The following is a 19,942-nucleotide window of genomic DNA, read 5'->3' on the forward strand; positions in this document are numbered from 1 at the left end:
CTAATTAGCGGTAATTACCGCCGCGGCCCGGCGCTTGTTTGTGTTTGGAGCTCTTTCCTCTCCACCTCGCCCCCGCCCCGCCCCTTCCCCGGCTCCTCGCTGCCTCTCTTGAAACCTGCTGTTTGGGGAGAAAACAGAGCCCACGAAGACCTGGGCTGGGGGCGCGGGTGGGAGCGCGGGCGCCGGGCAGGGCGGTGCGTGAGGCGGACGGCCCGGCGCCCAGCTGGCGAGCCGCTGGAAGGCGGCGAGTTCTGCTCCTCACCCTCTGACCACCGGGCACAGCGCTTCCCATGCACACTGTTCGCCGCCTTTGTTTTGAAGACACACGTATAATTGGGAGCTCACCCAGAGTGGGAAGGTCACAGGACTCCGTTGCTCCCCGCGCCAGCCCGCAGCCTCGGCAGCCACGCGTTTGCAGGAGGACCCAACCGGGGCCCCTGGGCCTGGCCGCGCGGACCTGCCCGGTTCAGCGCTGGGGCTCCAAGCGAGCCTCCCCGGCAGGGCTGCGTCCCCTCGGAGTGTGAAGTCAGTTGACAGAGGCCACAAATCACTTCGAAGTGGTAGAGGAAGGAGTCGCTTGGCCGAAAGGATGAGAGGCGTGCAGGCGGGCCCCGGTTCCTAGTGCCCCCGGTCCACGTGCCCGCGACCCTCTGAGCCCCGACCTGGGGTTTGTGGCCCGAGAGCATGGAGGCTGCAGTCAGCCTGGGGCCTAGATGTAGTCTTGGCCCTTGAAATATCAATTCTGCAGCCCAAAGCCTTGGGTCACAGGACATAGAGGCGGGCTCCCTGGAAAGGTTGGCCCTGGCGCCCCAACGGAGCGCTGGTGGTCTGAGCTGGAGTGGAAGCGCTGGGTGAGTTCTTCCTGGTCCCGCCAGGATGTGGAGTGGGCTTCGGACGCCCCTTGGTCCTCCTTTCTGGGTCTCCAGTCCCTGTGGCTGGAGAGGAAGCCAGTAGGAGTATTCTGGCATTAGTGGACCAAGGGCAGCGTTTAAGTGCTTGCATGGGGAAGGCTTCTGAGCAACCAGTTTTGCCTCTTGGTTTCCAGCGTTTGAAAATTAGGCATGAAGACATATGTGTCCAGGAAGGTGTTTGTGTTATACCTTTATAGCAAAGGTAGTAATTTCTACAGGAATTGCTATGTTTGAGTGGAAGGTCAAATGCTCTACTCATTATTCTGACTTTTGAAACCACAATATAATGGTTTCTACTATCACTATATTTGCACTTGGATTCTTATGTCCCATTTAAGAAAAACCAACTCCTGCCAGACTTATTTAATATGGAAGAACTACTGATTCCTTAGTGGTTTGCACGTTTGATCCGTACTTTTCAGTAATAAGGATATGTTTTTCCTGTAAAGTATTAGAAGAAAACTCCTTGGTATTTTAACTAACAAATAGTACATTTTGAAATTAGCTGGCAACACGAAATGAACAAGACCCAACAATAGGGACTTGGCTAATTTTGAAGTTAACCTCTGTAGGTGGCTTGAGGATAACATTTTGTCATTTATGTGGCAGTGGGCACATTTATTTTCTTAGCAAATGCCAGCGTGATACGTGCATCTGAAAGCTTGCATTTGGCATATTGCATGGTAGGAATGCTTGCTGCTTCCAAAGTTGTGTAGTTAGCCGTCCTTTCTTCATGTGATTGCAAGCAAGCAAGCATGCATTTTACTATTTATCATTCCACACAGTTTGTGTCATTAATAATCAATGTTTGCAGAGAAATAAGGCTCAATTGTGCTGGTGGCCCATAAGCTCTTGGCTGTTTCCTGTGGGGTCAGAAACAGGGGTCAAGAAACAAGAATGCCTTATAGCCTTGCTGGGCTCCCCTGAACTTTGGTAGGTAAATAAGGGACATAAGACCTTTTCTCTCCCACTCAGCTCCCCAGAGGAGAGTCAGTTTTTAAGGTGGAAGGCCATTTGTTTTGTTCTTAATGGTGCAAAACTCCACAGAGGTCCTGACCTCTCTACTGGTCCAGGCTGCCTGGACAGACGGTCCAAGAGGGCCCAGAGGCATCCACAGGGGCTCCAGGCTTTGGATACCAGTGTCTTCCTCACTGTTGGTGGCACTTGAAGCAAGGCTGGTTGAAGTCACAGTTGCTTTCTACCTCTATGCAACATCCGGAGTTCCTGGGGAGGGATCCCATTTCCTTCTGAGACCAATTCCCACCACTGGATCCTGTCTGGTGTCGCAGAGTGTTCTCTTCAGACTCCTCTACACTCATTTCAGAGCTGGTTGATGAAGCCATTAGCCCTTCCCACCCAGTCATAAACAAATGTCACTTTAGGGGCAAGATTGATGGTGGCCATGTAATAAAGCTGGCCAGGCAGAATACATTCTGCAAGGGCAGTCATTCCGCAGCAAGCAGTGCTCTGGGGGGAGGCAGGGAGAATAGGGATCAAGAGAGATTGTCAGAGTGCTCACCCCACTAAGTTGTAGGGGGCAGAGAGCAGGGAGTCCTCAGCTCAAGAGAGCTCCCAAAAAGCAAAGATAATTTATTTAGACAGTGGCCACAGGCATGAATCGCCTCCCCCCACCCCGAAGATTTGCCATGGACCCTAAATCCAGCTTCAGAAACCCCACTTTTCTGAAAGCTCCTGTTTCAATTTATAATGAAGCCTAGAGGTTCCTTGCAAACAGCTTTTATGAATGGCTTCCCTTTGGTATTTGGGCTCTATATTCATAGCCAGAACTTTTGTGGCCTGATACCTCTCTCCACCTCCCCTTTCTGAGTGTGAATCCAATATAGTCATTAAGTTTTGTGTCTCTTTGTGTCTCTGTCCCTCTGTTCTCCTCTTTCTCTCTGTCACTTTTGCTCACCATTCTTTCTCCCAGGTCCCCACATAAGCTTAAGGCACTGAAGTTTCTCCTTATGTCCCACTCCAGTTGAGCCCTGGCCTACAGGCCCAGGCAATGAGAGCTTTGGGTGTTGGGCTGGATGCAGCGGACCAGAGCTTATTCCCAGTCCTCAGAAAGACTCGGTGCCCTAAGGGAGCCGGACTGGCAGTTTCCAGGTCTGAGTCAGCCTGGGAAAGGAGCAATACTTAATTAAATGAATTCCAACTCCAAAATCCATTCAGGAGAATCAAAGCAGCTTCTCCACCACGACACTCTAAAAGTGATTAGGAGTGGAAAATTGAGCAAAATGTACCATGTCCACATTATTGGAAACCAAAATATGGTGTAGAGAGCAAAAGGCTGGACTTAGGACCTTTGTTGTGCCCCTTTCCCATCAAACCCTGGCTCCAAAGAAACCCTCTGTTTTATATTAATTTTTTTTGTTGTTTACTTTATTTTTCCCCTCACTGGTTTTTAATTTGCAGCATATTGAGCATATTATAGGAGATGCAGTAGGATCTGGAATTTCTTTGCATATAGGCCCTGATCCTCCAGACAGGAGAGAAGGGTGGGCATCCACAAAAGCACAGCACAAGAGCAGAGGTGGGTTCTGCGTGGCCCTGACAGGGCCTAGCATGGCTGACAGCTCTAATCTCCCCACCCAAAAGCTGGGTGACCCCAAAAGCCGCAGGGTTGCTTCCCCAGGACTCTTGCTCTTCCAGATGGTACCTCTGTTCTCCCAATGAGCATCATCTTTCTCTGGTCAGTCTTTAGGTTCCTCAAAGCCCACCAGTTAGCACTGTTGGTCATATGAACAAAACTGCCCCCCCCCCCCCCCAGCTGTCTCTGCAAGTTGCTCCTAGGGAGACTAAGTGAGCTGCCCATTTGCCCACTAAATCAACACAGCTTGGTGCTACTTGGGTGGGCATGGGAGTGCAATTTGGGAGCCCAGGTTTAGAGCAGTGGGTGGGCAGCCAGGGCCAGGCAGTGCGGCCTGGATGGTGGAACTCCAGGCAAGCCCAGGAGCACGGAGGTGCCTCAGCACATAGGACATTAGGGCCTAGGGACCCGAAGGAGCTCTTCTGGGACTCAGAACTGGAGATTGTGGGATGAGGGGGCTTACAGGGTTTTAAGTAGAGAGAGACAGAGAGAACTTCTTCCCCCATTACCTACCCCAGGGAAAAAGCAGGAAAACCAACACATTTAGCGCCATTAACCCTTACGGCCTCTGCATCTCCTTCAGCATAAAAGTAGGTCAACGGTACAAGTGCTGGGTTAGGGTCTTGTTAATGGCTATAGATGTGAAACCAGACATGGGTAGTGAGTGGGGAGCATGTATTTAGGTGGCCATCAGATTCCTAAAAATCTGCCAGGAGAGGAAAACGAAAACTTTGTCCTCTTGAGTAGAGCAAAATCTGCATCCTGATGGTGCTCAGGGAGAGCCCTGGAGGCTGCACAAGCTTTTCCCCCAAGCCAAGCCTGAGGCCTGGGCAGCCTTCCTGGGGCTCAAAGCCTGCAGCGCCCAGGGGGCCTTTCTGGAGCCTGTGCCCTCCGGCGGGCCGAGCTTCCTTGCATTTCTAATGGGGATCCTCATTATAGCTCTGCTGGAGGACACCCGCCTTTAGGGTTGGCCAAGGGGAAGAGTGTGTGTTAACCAGAATGGAGGTGCCACCAGAGCCTCAGTCCTGTGTCCTGGGGAGAGCCAGGGGAATTTGACCCCACCACTGTTCCCATAGCCAAGGGCTGTGTCTAAGTGCGAGAAATTCCCAGATAGAACTCGGTGGGGTGCTGCCCTGGGTCGTCAGTCAGTCCTCAGACTCCCTCCCCCCCTCGCCGCATCCTGCACGCCCACTCCCACTCCCTCTCTGGTTCCAGGGAATATCCGGGAGTGCAGGGCAATGATGTACAGTGTTTGGTGATCGGGAAATAATGCGACATTGCTCCGCGTTTGCCACCTGGCTTCTCCCGGCCTGTGATCCACTCAGTCCCGAGGAAAGAGTCGGAGCCAGGGGCCTCAGGGTGCGGGTGCCGCCTGGATCACACCTCCCTTTCTTCCTGGCGCTGCCTAAGGGGAGAATGGCACAACAGGAAAGCCTCGCCAGAAGGCCCGTCCCTGGCGGCTTCCTCACCATAAAAAGTCAGGCTCCAGCCGAGGTCCTGACCCCTTCCAAATATATATTCCCGCGTCGGCCGCCACTCCAGCCTGGGCCTCGGGCGGTGCTACTTCCTCACAGGTTAGTTGGCCCCAGGGCCTCCCGTCAGGCTGGTGGGAGTCAGGAGCCCCAATTTCAGTTGTTGCCCCAGGTCACCAAAGCTCTCATGTTTTGGACCTTAAGCTTTTCTAAGCGTCCATCCCCGCGCACACGCTGAGTGCACCAGAGCATTGGTGAGGCCAGGACTATGGCTGTAGAAGGTGTTTTTGTTGTTTTGTTTTGTTTTTCTTAAGGATACCTGACACCTGTCCATCCCCTCCTCAGCTCCCTGCAGGTGCGCCTGGCGGGGAGGCGAGATGTTTGCGCCCCTAGACGTGCGGGGCTTACTGCCCAGCCTGGCGGAGGGAGAGCGCAGGGGGCTGCAGTTTGCCAGTCCGGAGACAGGGGACCGGGAGGCCCGCCCAGGGCTCAGAGTTAGGGAGGGGGGCGGAGGGTCACCGGCGGCCTCCGCAGTCTCCTTAGGGCCCTGCAGCACCACGGCAAAGCGGTCCCAGTGAACGTGGCCTGACTCGAGGGGCTTGCACACAGGCAGGCGCCTCAGTTCCAGAGTTTAAAGATCAAAAGGGGCAGCTGAGAACCTGGCGTCCAGGGCGTCAGTTGTGTGTGACCCCTGACCCCGGACGAAGGGGGAGGAAGGGCGGGAGACGGAGTAGGCGAAGACTTCGGCCCTGGGGTCAGCCCGCGGTCGGCCTCCCAGCAGAGACTTTGGCTGAGGAAACCCGTGTGGGTGGAGTGGGGCCCAGCCATCGTATTCCTAAAGAGGCCTTGGAAGGCCTCGGGGATAAAGCACATGCTGGAGTAGTGAGGGTGCACTCTGGCTGCCTGCAGAAAGGCCCGCAGCTTGGGTCTGCGAGAGGGAGCGATGGCCACATAGGCTTGGGACGTCAAATGGCCGGAGGTCCAGTCTTGGTAATAATCCTGATGTCACACACCCTCAAAAAGTGCTTCCTGCTTTCGGAGTGTGCACCAGAGGGAGCAAGGAGGTCACAGGGAGGTCCTGGCCTGGAGTTGCTTGGGGAAGGGCAGCAGCACCCCCATGACTCCTGGGAGAAATCCCGCCCAGACCCTGTGGGTTGGAAAGGACACTGTGGACTGTGGCAAACCTCCCGCTGCAGAGGGTGGGCTGGCCTCCACAGAGGCTGCGTGTCCCGGTTGTCGCTGCTGTTTGTGAAAATTCCCAGTGACTAAAACCCACAATTTCTGGAGATGTCGGTGGCGTGTTGGACTATGTTTGTAACACATGTGCACACAGAGACACAGGATATTTTTTAAAACCCAGTGTATTGAAGGCGATAGTGTAGTTCATGAAAAATAGATGAATGTGAACTAGGACTTTTGGGATATATCTTAAAACTGAGAATATCATAATACTTTCAACAATAAAGATTTAATTATATACACACACACACACACACACACACACACTCACACACACTCACACACACACATATGAGAATACCTGATTGGAATCCCCACAGCAAACAAGATGGTGGGGATGCTTTTTGGGGGGCTTACATATTTATTTGTAAAGTTTATTTTGAAATGAGATTTCTAAGTGCTATCTCCTGCCACAACCTTTAATAACACAGGGAAGATCTCATTTGCCAGCAGCCAGCCAATGTGGCCCAGGTTGTAGGGAATCTTGGTGGTTGGTGTTGGTGATTAAAGGAGACAAGAGGAGCCTGAAGCAGTTCCACAGCCTGAAATCAATGTCCTGAGGAGCCGGCTTACAGGGTGCACCATCTCCCAAGCTCTGTCCCTAAGGGTCCTGCAGTCTGCTACGGCTTTGGTTCTCAATAGCTGTGGAGGTGTGCCAGGCTTATTATGCCTGACCCAGCTCCCTTCCAATTCCCTAATGACAAAGGGCAGCAGACAAAGCCCATGACAGTCTGGCAGGCAAGTCTGATGGGAAGTGAGGCTGCTGGGTGTTGTTGCTCACCTGGGGCACCAATGCGGGGTTGGACGGCTTTGCTATTGTATTTGAGTGCACTAAAATTATAAGTTTCTTAGTTTTTAACTTAAAAAATGGAGATGGAACATATTTATCCCATCTAAAATGAATAGCCAAAGCTGGCAGAGCAGAAGAAAGGGGAAAATAAGTTCACTGAAATTGAATTGATATTTAAGATAAAATAGTCTTGAAGGATGTCCAAATGAAACTCAGCACAAAAAGACTCAGATTTGTTCTGTTTTCCTCCTTGAGGTTTAGAAACCAAGTAGACCCCCACTTCCCCATAGAGAGAAGATTGCAACAAAAAATACTCTGTGTCTTTCAGAAACTCATTCTCCAGACCATTTTGGGAAGAACAGTTTAACGTTATGGCTCCACCGGACTCCCATTACACCCCTACCTAGGATCTGTCCTGGTCTTCACGGAGGAGCTCAGTAGGCCTTTAGGCTAACAAGTCATGAGACACTGAATTGAATGGGGTCACTGCAAGCCCTAGAATGGTCTCTATGCCTGGGTCTGGGATGAGGTGGAGGGTTCAGGGGATCAGAGGAGAAAAGGAGGTGTCAGTCTGTTAAGTCAAGGCTAAGGGGAATGTGTGTGAATGTGTTTATCTGTGTGTATGTGTGTGACAGTGTGATAGCAGGTTTGTGAGTTATGTTTGCAAGTGAGTGAATGTGTGTGAGACGGCGTGTTGGTAGGTGTGTATTTGTGTTTGTGAGTGTTTGGGTGTGTGTATGAAGTCTGTGAGTGACATTGTGTGAGCATGTAAGTGTGAGTGTGTGTGTATGTGTGCCCACCAGCCTGCCTCATCCTGAAGGCCCAGTCTGCCAGGGACCATCTGTTTCCAATTAGCAGCATCCCGATTGGGAGAAGGCCCCATCCTGGGGCAGCTTCTGAGAAGGGGGCCGCTAGCTAGCTCAGGCCACCCTAGTTCTGCTCCATCAAAGCTGAGGCTGGCCCTGACTAGTATGCTGTCACAGCAACTCTGGGCAGCCACACAAAGAATCCTCTTTCCTGCCGCCAGCCTTCGGAGCCTGGGTCCTCCCCAGACCGTAAACCTGCTAGAGAATACATTCAGAAACAGCTCGCCTGCACTCACAGGGGATGGGAAAGGCTGAAAGTCCATTTGCTATAAAGTTTTATTTTCCTTGGAGGGAAAGTAAGGGGAAGAAGAGCCCTGATTTAATTTGTTCTGTAGCAAAATATGGCATTTCATGCAGAGGTCTCCACTTGTATGCAGTTCCTTGCTTGCTGCTGCAGATTCCATATGTTTGTGTGTTCACCTGCCATGGCTGTGTTCACACTGACCATGGCTCAGGAGCCCATGCCTGTGGTGCAAGCCAGGCCACCTAAATGATGCCCGCAGTGAAACTGGTCCGTGATCCTAGGCCCAGACTTAAAACTTCTAATTATAATTCCTAATTAATGCTGATATAGTTGAAGGGCACAGGACTTGGCATATATTAGGCACTTAATGTAAATTGGTTGAATGACTAAATCAAAATTAGATTTAAAAAGTGATCTAGCACTGAGGAGAGGTTAGAAGTGCATATTGTGTAAGATTCTAGACCACAAGGGAAAGCATGGGCTCACAGACCTCTGGATAACCCAGGGGCTTCAGCTGGAATGTTCCAACAATATTTACTTACCTTCAAGTTTCTTCTCCTAGCCCCCCTCTATTTCTGAAACCTTCCTTTGAGATGACTGGAGCCCCGTGGGTTCTAATTATAGTCAGCAGAGACCAGAGCGGTGTGAATGCCTCCTTTCTGCAGAAACTGGGTTTCCAAATGGGCTGGAGAGAGTGGCTTATTGTCACTGGGAGGGAGACAAATGTCCAGGCAGACTTAGGAGGACACATGGCAAAGTCAGCCTGGGCCCCGCAGGGGCTGCCAGCAGGGGCTCTCTCAAAAGCCAGCAGGCCTGCAGGGAGATATTTCACTCCAAGTCTTGGATAGAGGTTTTCTGTTTTGTTTTGTGGCCCTTATAGCTACTTTTATAACTTGCAGAAAACATGGACATCAACTCCTCCTGCTGGTTTATAGAAAGGCCATTTTTTTTAATCAGAAAAAAAGAAAAATCAGTTGAAAGCCTCACAATTTCAGCTAATGACATGATTTCAAGTAAAGTGAACATGTGATTAAAACATCTTTTTGATTTCGTAAAACCGTTCAGAGAAGGCCTCGACAAAGGGAAAGTGGGCCAAACGGGAGCAACGCGTCCTGTCCCGGCTGCTGCAAACCCGATCCACCACGGGCCGCTGGCAGGACCTCTTCGCAGTGGCTGCCCGGTCTCTGGCAGCTCTCGGAAGGGCGCGCCCCTCCTCCTCCCTGGACCCCCGGTGCGGCCCCAGGGGCTGGTTCTGCCGGGCCAGAGGCTGGTGGCGGCTCGGCGGGGCGGCCACGCTCAGGCTCAGGCATTGGGGTTGTTCCTCATGAGCTCCACGTCTGCGTCCACCATCTCCCGCACCAGCTCCTGGGATCCGAGACAAAGGGTGGGCGCTGAGGTGGGGTTTCTGTCACTCTCTCCTGGCGACACCTCCACCCTGTGGCGGCCTCCCTTGCCCCCTCGTCCTCCGACCTGGCACCCCCCGGCGTCCAGCTGCAGGCCAGGTGGCCGCCTTCCCGCGGGGCCCATCGGACTAGTTCTGCGGCCAGGGAGCCCGCGGGTCCCGCCGCTCGCGGGGACACTTACATCAAAAGCCACCCGGGGCTTCCAGTTCAGCTTCTGTTTCGCTTTGGTGCAGTCTCCTTGCAGAAAGTCCTACGGGTGGAGAGAAAGAGGGGGAGAGGGGGACGGCGTGGTCAGGGTGGCGGTCCCGAAGTTCAAGGCTCCCGTTTCCCTCCACCAGGTCCCCGCGGGGCCACCGCCTGGGCTCTGGGAGCCGTGAATCTTGCGATGGTCTGTCTTAGCCGGCGCTGCCCCGGGGGAGGGGACAGCCGTCCGTGCGCAGCCCGCGTGCCCCCCGTCCACAGACGCCCCGTGACTTAACGGCATGTACAGGAGGCTGACAGAGACACTAATGTGTGAACTGTTTGGAAACACTACGGTTCTCAGGCAAGAAGAGGGAGAAGTGAGTGTCACTGTCCCTCAGCTCCTCTAGGAGCCGGACGCCGCTCGCCCGCCCCTGCCACCAGCGCGCTGCGGAGCGGGGATGTGGCTGGGGACTCGCGCCAGGCGGGCGGCCGCCCTCTTCTGCCCGGCCATGGTCACTCCGGCCGCGGTTCTTCCCGGCGGCTCCCTGCCTCTCTGGCGCCCGCGGTTCACTGCCACCTGGCACACCTACAGGCACATAAAGCGAAACCAAAGCTTCCCGAAGCAGCCCTGCCTTCCAGGGGCAGTGCACACAGCGTTTCCTCTCCCGTTGGTTCTGGTCTGCTCCATAGAAAGGCTCCTCTCCACCCACTAATGATGCGCACCGCACCGGGGCAGTTTGCAACGCCTTGCTTGCCTCCCTCTGCAGTGTCACCTAACCATTCCGCTGCAGGATCAAGTAAATTTTCAAACAACTTCCAGCTCCAGTGCCAGAGGCCTTGGCCACCATTTGCTTGATACTTAAGTTTCTCCTCCTATCGGAGGGGGTCTTATCAAAATACTAAAAAGTATGAAACAGTGTGCCCATGGCTCTGGCAGTCTGCTCCCCCAGCTGCCAGGGCAGAGCGGAAACCAAGCACACCAGGGCTTCTGAGAGTTTCCATCCATTTAAAACACTTCCTTGGAAGGAAAGCTTGCTAAAAGAAAACCAGAGGAGAATAAATTAATCCTGCATCTCAGTCCTCACTCACCAATTTCTTATTACAACTCTCTAAAGAAAATTGAGATGAGGATTTCAAGATGATTTGCAAAAAGGGAAAGAAGGAAAGAAAGAATGAGATGGAAAGAAGAAAAAAGAAAGAAAAGTACTTGGCCATTTTGGGGGTAAGATAAACATTTAGCTTTTCCATATACAAATGTATTCATCAAATTACATTTTTGAGTACTCAAAAGTATGAAAAACAGGAGAATGTGAAGGCAGTATGAAAACAGTCCAACTTTAAACAAGATAAGTATCTCATGAAGACACCACTTTCCCTACACGTGATATTAAAGAACAACTTAAAACCAGTTATATCAAGTGAAAGTAACAGATAATGGAGCTACAACTGAGAGCCTCCCCTACAGACTTTCCTGGGAGACCCCTTAGAGGAGCAGGCTGGGTGTGTTGTAGACCCACAGTGGGCAGGCCACCTTGAGCCTCTCTACAAGGCATCTGCGCATTCACCTTCACTGGAAAACTACTTCTGAATATCTATACTATTTGCTTGAAATGGTATGCTAACAGGGTACATTCAACAACTCTCATTCTCAACCATCCATCATTACTTGGGGTTGAATAAATCAAACTCCCAAAGGCTTTCCATTTTATAATACACTAAAGTACTGATTTCCTCTCCGGTGTATTAATAATAGTGAAACAAGTTATTTCTGCTGGCCCAGGCATCCATATACAGATTCCTCAATAAAAGTAGGGTACAAAAATTAATACTTAACAATTTAACACAGTGCTACATGGAAATGGAAATATAAGTGGAAAAAACAAATCAATTTACTTCTCTTTCTCTTCCTTAAATAAGCTTGTCTGAACTTCTACCATACTTCTGCTTTCCCGTGAGAGACACAGTGATGTTCATTCTTGTTCCCCAGAGGGAGCTGTGAGAGGCAACATGGCCCTCGAATTCTACAGCAGCTACACAGCCTGCAGAAACACGGTTATTGTTTAATCACGAAATGCTTGTTGTAAATCAACTAGCGTTGCATAGGATGCAATTCATGACTCTGAACTTATAGTTAGCAAAACCTTAAAACCAACCCTGGCTTCAAGTAATCTCAGTAGGCTTGGGAAAGGGAGCTTTGTATTGTAATTATGTTTCCTGTATTTTTCTACAAGTAGCTCATAATATAAAAACAACTAGGGAACTACAATTAAGGAAAAAAGAAAAATGGTTTTCAAAAGCTTAGACACAGACATTGCTACCATGCACTGTAAAAGTATTTCATTGAAACCGGAGACGCACCCAGTTAAACTTCCCAATTTAGTTTTGAGCCCAACTCCTACATTCCAGTCTAGCAGCTTACTTTAACCTCCTGCCAAGGCTCTGTCTCCCTGAAATTTAATTAGACCAAAAGACCTTGTGAAGGAAAAGGATGAGGTTCCATCAAAACAAAACAGCGGCTCACTGTGCCAGATGCAACTGAGCTGACATCTAGACCATCCATGCGCTGTGCCCAGTCAGCTTGGGGAAGACTAAGGACACTTCACTCCTCCCGAAGGACTTTACTTGTTCCTGTGGCATCCTTCAAAGAAAATGTAAAGTGAATGAGATTTAGTCTGTAAGGTTTGGGGCGCAGGGGGTCCTTAAAAGGGGCATGGGAAAGGCCAGGCGTGGAGTGCACGTGGCTCTGACTGACAGGGTGGGTGTGGAAACGCTCCTTTAAATAAGTCTTCTGCTAGCCCAGAGATTGAGATTTGGAAGCTGTGTTCTTACAATGACACCAGGAACTGCTCTCCTTATAGGACTGTGTGGAGCCAGGGGGAGGGGAGAGGAAAATAAGTCTGAAACATGTTTTACTTTTAGACTTCACAAACCCTCTCCGCTAGGGTGTGATCAGCTCCTGGGGATGAGGGAAGAGTGAACTCATCTGCTGTACTCTTGTCTTCTTTTCTGAAAGTTCAGTTCCTTTTTGTTTATGGGCTTAAAGCTACAGGATGACAACGAAGGCAGAGCTGAATTAAAGTGATGATTTTATGTGCAGTTTCCAAAGTGGACCTGAGCACTGGGTGGTCTGGAACCTTTCTGTAGAAAAGACAATAAAGCTCTGGGAAAAATTTAAAGCATTTCTATATGAATATGACATTTCCTGAACTCCAGCTTCTGGTGTCTTCACCATTTCCATTGCTATGCCTTGGGTGAGCTATATGGTTTCAACATGTGATTTATTATTGTCAAATTCAATTAGGGTTAGCTGAGCATTTCATAGCAGCCAAACAGCGTGAGCAAGAGAAAATGGATGTGTCCAGATGCCCAGAGCCCCCTCTTTTTTCTCAGAGTCCCTGACTACTGTCGACTTGTTTGACCTTTAGGAATTGTCCTTTAACTCTTTGTCCAGGCATAAACCCCAAAGGCCAAGGCCGGTGGTCAAAGCAGCGAACAGCAGCCCAGCAGAAGGAAATGTTTTGCTGCAGCAATTTTTCAGGCTCTCCTGGCTTATGTTCTTGTTTCAGTGAACTGATAAAGGGCCAGACTGAATCCTGGAAAAATCATTAAGCCAGTTTCTGAGCCCACAGAGTTAACACAAAGTCCAGAAAAGTAGAGAGCATGCCGTGCCACTATCTTCTACTCTGACTATAATTTCCTCTCCTCACATCCTGGCACCTTTTCACCTCCATCAAGATAACAACACATCTTTAAATGATGCTGGCTAGTTTTCTTTCCTTCCCCCCAATCTTATTTTATTTTGATTATTATTTAACACATTTAATCCCTTTGAAACTCACCCACTTCTGAAATCATTGTAGGGAATGTTATTAAATAGATTATATCACATATCTTTTCAAAGTTCACAGTCTCATTTTTTTTCCCTTCCTCTTTCGCTGAGGTTGCATTGGGAAAATTTTAATATTTATTTCAAATTATGTGTGGGATACCACATTTCCTACAGGTCTGCTTGTAAAGTTTGCAAAGGACATCTGTTTAGGTGAAGAAACATTTTTAAGAGTGTGAGCTCTTTGGGCAGGATGTTAAATTTCTAATGTGCACACTGAGAGAGATGGACTCCGTGCTGTAAACAAGGAGATGCACAGACAGGAGGATGTTAATGAGGAAGATTAAGACTGGGGAGAACCCTGCTTAACACCGTCAAGAAGCCAAGCTCTGCAGCAGGAGCAGCACTTTGCATTCATTTCTTTCCTGCCACTTTTCTTAAAAAAAGCAAAATTGCAGACTAGCTCAGGCTCCAAGGAAATAAAAGAATGCCAATGAATTTGGTGCTTGATCTAGCTTTATGATAATGTTGAATGAGCAGGAAAGATTTACTTTAGTGAAATGCTTCTTTTTAGATAGACAAAACTACTAAATAACAACAACCCATACCCCCAAAACTTCAGTAAAATGGAAAATGTTTCAAAGCACATCCCACCCACTCAACATTCAAGACATGCAACTGAGAGTAATACTGGGGGGGGGGGGGGGGGCCCAAGGGTGAGGTAGGGATGCTGGGGGAGGGGTGGAGAGAAGAGTCGGAAAGTTCCCTAAGAAAGTTTGCTATATAATGTCTCATTGCACAGCTTAAACTCCATCGCTCACAAATGAAACCTTCCTAGAGGGGGTGAGTCTTGGAGCAGCGAGAAGCACAGTGGCCTTAATAACAGTGATGAGCACTTCCCTTCTTTCTCCCTTTACTGCTGTATTTCAGCACAAATTGAAGTTGAAGCCAGGCATCTCCTTTAATGACAAGGGGCAATAAGAGACACGGAGAAAACAGCGGGCCTGTTTGGTCTGCTCAGGAAGCCGGACTCAGTGGGGCTGACCATCAGCAGGGCTGACAGAATGCCGTCGGAGTACAGAGCAGGAACAATGTGAGCTCAATCTGAGGGAAATGGAGTCAGTCAGCACCAGCTCCAACAGCAATCTGACAGTGCAGATAAAGTGGCAAAGGGAGGAAAGCGGAGTGTGCAGGCTCTGCATCATCCCCGTCCTCAGTTATCTGGCAGTGGCACGGGGAGCCGGGGCACAGGGCTTCAGAGGGATGCTCTGGACTGAAACCCTGGCTTAGCCCTCATGTAGCGACACTATCACCTCTGCTGGTGGCCTCACACATGAGCCCCATCAGTTAGAACTCAGAATGTGCTGTCCTGACCTCCTCGGAGTGCTTGAGGGGGGTCTCTAGATCCTGTGACCCCCTCGCTTGATATCACTTTTCTTTGCTGGGAACCACTTATTTGCAATTGGTAGAATTTGTCAATTGGTAGCCATTTAAGAGCTACCAAACAAAGGAATAGAAACTCATGCACATGTGCACCCCGGACATTGATGTAAAGGCCTGCCTAACACGGTAGAGTGTTATTGGAAAGTGAATGAGAACATTATCTTCCTCATGTGTCCACTTGTAAATAAAGCCTAATGTGGCTTGCAAAAAGTATTTACTTTATAAAGGGAGAACCTGGTGAATGACATGTTCATTGCAGCCTCCATGTAGATAATCTTTCATTCACTTGTATTTTTAAAATGTAGTTAGCATAAGAAGGGAAATATAATCAGGCAAAAAGGGCTCTATAATACATACTGACAACACAAGTATATAGGGGAATTGTAGGACACAAACACATTAACTTCCTTTTAAAAATATTCCAGAGAAAGTCCTTTTGAGCAGACACGCTTGAGATGTGCAGAGATGAGGACAGGGGTCTGTTCCCTTATGTGGACACACAGGCTGCATACAGATGCCACTACAGCCCAGCATCTGTCCCTGATGGGACAGAGGAGCAGGGCATCCCTGGAGGAGAATCCCAGGAATACACTGGCTGAGGGCGCCTTCTGGCCTACAGACCTTGGGGCCTGTCCTGTCCACCAGCTTTGGGCCCAAAAGCTAAGCAGAGAAGAGCATCTCTCAGAAGCTGTACCTCATATCTTTGGGGGAGCTCTCTACTCATAGATGGTATTTAATAGGTTGATTTAAATAAAATAAGCAAATGAGATTGGGGGGATGTAGTCTTGCGCCATACACATTTATGTGGTGCTAGATCTTTCTATACCGACTCTGCATCTATAATTATAATTGTAGAGTTGAATTTCTTGGTCCCTGGTGCTCACGGGAGTATCAGCCTGGGGAAGGCTAAGTGAAGTACCATGGTGACCAGGGCCCCTTGATTCTGTTTCTCCCCTGATCTTCACCCTGCCCAGCTGACAAGGCGCTGACTCACAGCCGCAGAGCAGGGCCAGTTAATGAGGGGAGATAAGACTGTTAGTGACCTCAGTGTTCCAGGCTTCAAAGCCAGCACCATCTTTGTCGGAAATTACTGGTTATGTTAATGACTGGATCAGGGTGTAAAGCTTTGCCCTGCTGGTAGGAGGTGGCACAAACCCTGAGGAAAGGAGATAAAGCACCTGTAAGTGGACTGATTGAGATCATTGTGACATAATTGGCAAGTGGCAATCTGGAGCCTGAGAGGCAGGCTGCTCCTCTTTTGCCACTTAGTGCTTTTATCCTCAGAGCATTTCACATACATCAGCTAATTGACCTCCAGTCACACTCACACTGCAACTCAGGAGTTCTGCATGTTCAGGTGCCCTCTCTGTAGGATGAAAGCACCTCACAAAGTGACTGAGGGGTGACAGCCACGCTGTCCTTGGCTTACATGGAGCCTGTACCAGAGGGAAGGCTGGCTGGGGCCACAGGTCACCCCCAGACCATAAGATGAAGGCGAGTTTCTTTAAGCTTGTTTCCTTCCAGTTGCTTAGGAAATCTGCCCAGCCTTTAGAAAAGCTTTCCCACTCCTTTTGAACATTAGTTCTAAAGAATATTGTAAATAATATGAGTGCTTCCGTAATATTGATGGGTTATTTTTTTCCTTTGGGGTATCCCTCAATTTATATAATAAATTAGGGCATTCAAATTCAAGAAACTGCACTTCAGTAATCCTCCCTCCTACCTCTCATCCTGCCATTCACCATCCTTCTGCCCAAAACAGAAATGACATGACAGGGTCATTCACACACACATCCGTATGTTCACTCAGTACTCATTCCCTCAGTAACTTCTTAAACTGAAGGAGTAACCAGACAATGCATCACATCCAAATTCTTGATTTTAGGTTGTTTCTCTGGGCACTTTCATATCTAAGGGAAAATTAAGACAGCTACTATGACATTGGTTAGTAAGACTTTTGAAAAATCAAGAAGAAAAAGTGAGAATTGAGATGAATTTTTAGGTTTCCTATTATTTTATTTATTCATTCAGCTGGTTTCTTATTGTCACAGTTAATAGAGAGTTTTACCAGGCTGTTGGGTATCTGTGCTACGTGTCTACCTCGCATTCTTTCTTTCTTTAATACCCTATACCTGTCTAGAGAGATATTTAAATGAAATAATTTGATTAATGTCATAAAGTAGGGTTTTGGGCTGAAAGCCAGGATTTCTGGTGCTTAGTCCAGCACGCCCAATGCTCAATAGGACAAACCCTCCCTTGAAAGTACTTAAACAAGATACTCTATGCTACATTAATGAGTAGCAAACAGACATATAGACACATAGAAACATCAACATGCTCCAATGCTGAATGGAAGGGATGGACAGAGAAGAACATACACTGCATGATTCGAATGTAGGAAGTTGTAGGACAGGCAGTCAAGTTGATGGTGATAGAAATTTGGTTGGGGTAGAGGATTAACAGGGAAGGTGCAGGAAGGAACTTTTGGGTGAGTTTTTATACTGATAGGTGTGTAGGGTTCATGAGTGTATGTATTTGTCAAAGTGGATCAAACTATACAGTTAAGATCTGTGCATTTTACTTCACATCAATTACATGTCAATAATAAAAGATGAGTCAACACTATGAACACAGAGACATCACTGGAGAGATCTGGCTTTATGTCATGGCTCTACCACTAGCTGTGTGACCTTGGCATCCTCTTATAGGAATGTTGTGAGAACTCAAGGTTACCCAGAGAATAGCTAACAGTGGTTCACTGTTGCTGCATGCAGGAGTTCTGTAAAGGCTAGCTATTGGTGCTTTGCTCATTAAGTTGCAGGAAAATTTAATTTCTTGTAGTAACAATATGAGTGAAAATGTAATATTTTAAATGGGTTGTCTTCTCTTTTTTCTTTTCTAGTTATATGCTACTTTTACCCTGACTCCAAACCAACTCTATTTCAGATAATCATTTTTTGAATAATGATAAACAGAGTATACAGGACTTTGCATTCTGCTTTCCTTCAATTATTGTAATCATTACGCATGCTCCTGGTTGTTGCCAAACATCTACTGCAGATGCTGGGGAAGCTACTGTGGACAAGATGAGGCCATTCTTGTGAGTTTGCGTTCTAGTAGGGAGAGACAGCCAAGAGCACAGGACACACGAATAAGACCATTTCAGCGGTGGAGGGGTGCCAGGTAGAAGACTTCAGAGGAAGTGAGATCGATGAAGAGTGGGAGGGTTAGAGGAGGGTGGGGAGGCTTTCCTAAAGAGGTAACATTTGATCACAGATTTGAATGACAAGAACATGACCTGGGGTAGGAGGGTCTTCGGTGCAAAGGCTTTAGGGAGCGATTTACTCATCTGAGTAGCAGAGAGAAGGCCACTGTGTTGGGACACAGTGATCGAGGGGGGTCGAAGCAAGCCAGGCTGTCATAAGACTTTATTCTCTAGTTACCAAATGTCTCTTGAGAACATGTGGCTGGTAGGGTGGTTATAAACCAGCTAAGTCAACTTGATGGAGCTCAAAACTCTGATTTTTTTACCCTAATGTAGATTTTGAAAGTAAATATGGGACTGACTTCTAGCTATGTTTTAAAAAGGGTGGATTACTTAGTTTTGCTCAACATGCTCCACCTCTAAGGCACAATTCTTTCCTTCCTGAAAACTTGTCATTCTTTGATGTGGTCTGAGCTGCCCAATCTAGAAACATCTGTTACTCTTGAAGGGTTGAGGTCTGGGACACAGAACTCAAGATTCTGGGGCCAGAGGTCAGGGGCCTATCCTGCTGCTCTGGCACCTCCTGGGGTGTGAGGTGGAAGCACTATTGCTCATATGGCCGAATGAGGACACATTGAGCTTTCTGAGAGATCCTGAGACTGTGTCCACCTTGCACCTCCTCCTGCATTAGCAGGATCCTGGCTGGAGTAAAACGGTAACCACAAACTTGCTGACAAAGGAGCCTCTGTCTTCTCCACTAGCTCTCAAAGGACTGGACACAGCACTGACACTTGCTTGGGTGTTTGAAAGGCTTTTAAGCAACTTCTCTCTTCTCTCTCTCTCTCTCTCTCTCTCTCTCTCTCTCTCTCTCTCTCTCTCTCTCTCTCTCTCTCTCAGTGTGTGTTGTATACAGATCTACTCATCTACAGAGAAAGACCTGCTTTACTTCAACACTCAGGCCTCTCTCGGGCCTTTCTTTGCCAACTGAAAACTGCAGGCATATTCTTTCTAGCCATTATCAGACTCACTTTGGGTGCTGTACTGGGAGAGAGATGGGATGTGAGGACAGGGGACCAGAGGAGACAATGGTCATAGAGGTGGGGAGGGATGGTGGCAGCGGGAGTGTTGAGAATGGGAAGATGGAAAGAAATGGATAAATTCGGAACCTATTTGGAGGCCCAATGGAAAGAGGACTTGCTGATGGACTAGATATGGGGTGAGGGAAAGAGAATTCATAGAAAACTAATCGGATTTTGGTTTGAATGAGAACCTTTTTATTGTTTTTAAATACACTGTATGAATTTACAATGTTCCAGCAAAGTATGAGAATAACATTCTATCACAACCCACCGGCATTTGATACTATCTTCTTTCTAAGGAAACCTTTTATTTTTATGATTATGAAAGAGACTCTTTTAAAAGAGTCCTTTTATAACATTACCTATGATCTCTTATACCACTTCACAGAACACACTGTCTGGTTTTGAATCTTGACTTGATGCCAAAGCTACTTAGATGAGGAAGTCCCATAACACAGAGAAAGCCACCCAATGTCCACAGAACAGCTTTATTCTTGGGAAAGGCAGGTGTGGGAAAGGAAGGTGTGGGAAAGGCAGCTGCAGGAAAGGAAGTCACCTGTTCCCTGACCCTCACCAGTAGACAGCCTTGACCATGTCTTAGGACAAGCAAGGGAAGAGTTAAGTCACACTGGGTCCACTCTGCTTTTAATCTATGACTGCTGTGGGAGGAAGTCCGAGAGGCAGCCTT

General features: G+C 48.5%; 1 protein-coding gene across 1 annotated transcript in view; it reads right to left on the reverse strand.

Moving 5' to 3' along the window:
- Window positions 1-9,037: 9,037 nt before the first annotated feature.
- GMDS (GDP-mannose 4,6-dehydratase) overlaps window positions 9,038-19,942 on the reverse strand; it is a 610,549-nt gene continuing 599,644 nt past the window's right edge. Inside the window, exons 10-11 of the mRNA XM_036445071.2 lie at window positions 9,700-9,768; window positions 9,038-9,480 (exon numbers count right to left, since the gene is read on the reverse strand). Of these exons, the coding sequence (XP_036300964.1) occupies window positions 9,418-9,480; window positions 9,700-9,768 (132 nt within the window). The 3' untranslated portion in view covers window positions 9,038-9,417. The remainder of the gene's footprint in view (window positions 9,481-9,699; window positions 9,769-19,942) is intronic.

The sequence above is a fragment of the Pipistrellus kuhlii genome, unplaced genomic scaffold, assembly GCF_014108245.1.
Source record: "Pipistrellus kuhlii isolate mPipKuh1 unplaced genomic scaffold, mPipKuh1.p scaffold_m20_p_2, whole genome shotgun sequence".
Lineage (NCBI taxonomy): Eukaryota > Metazoa > Chordata > Mammalia > Chiroptera > Vespertilionidae > Pipistrellus > Pipistrellus kuhlii.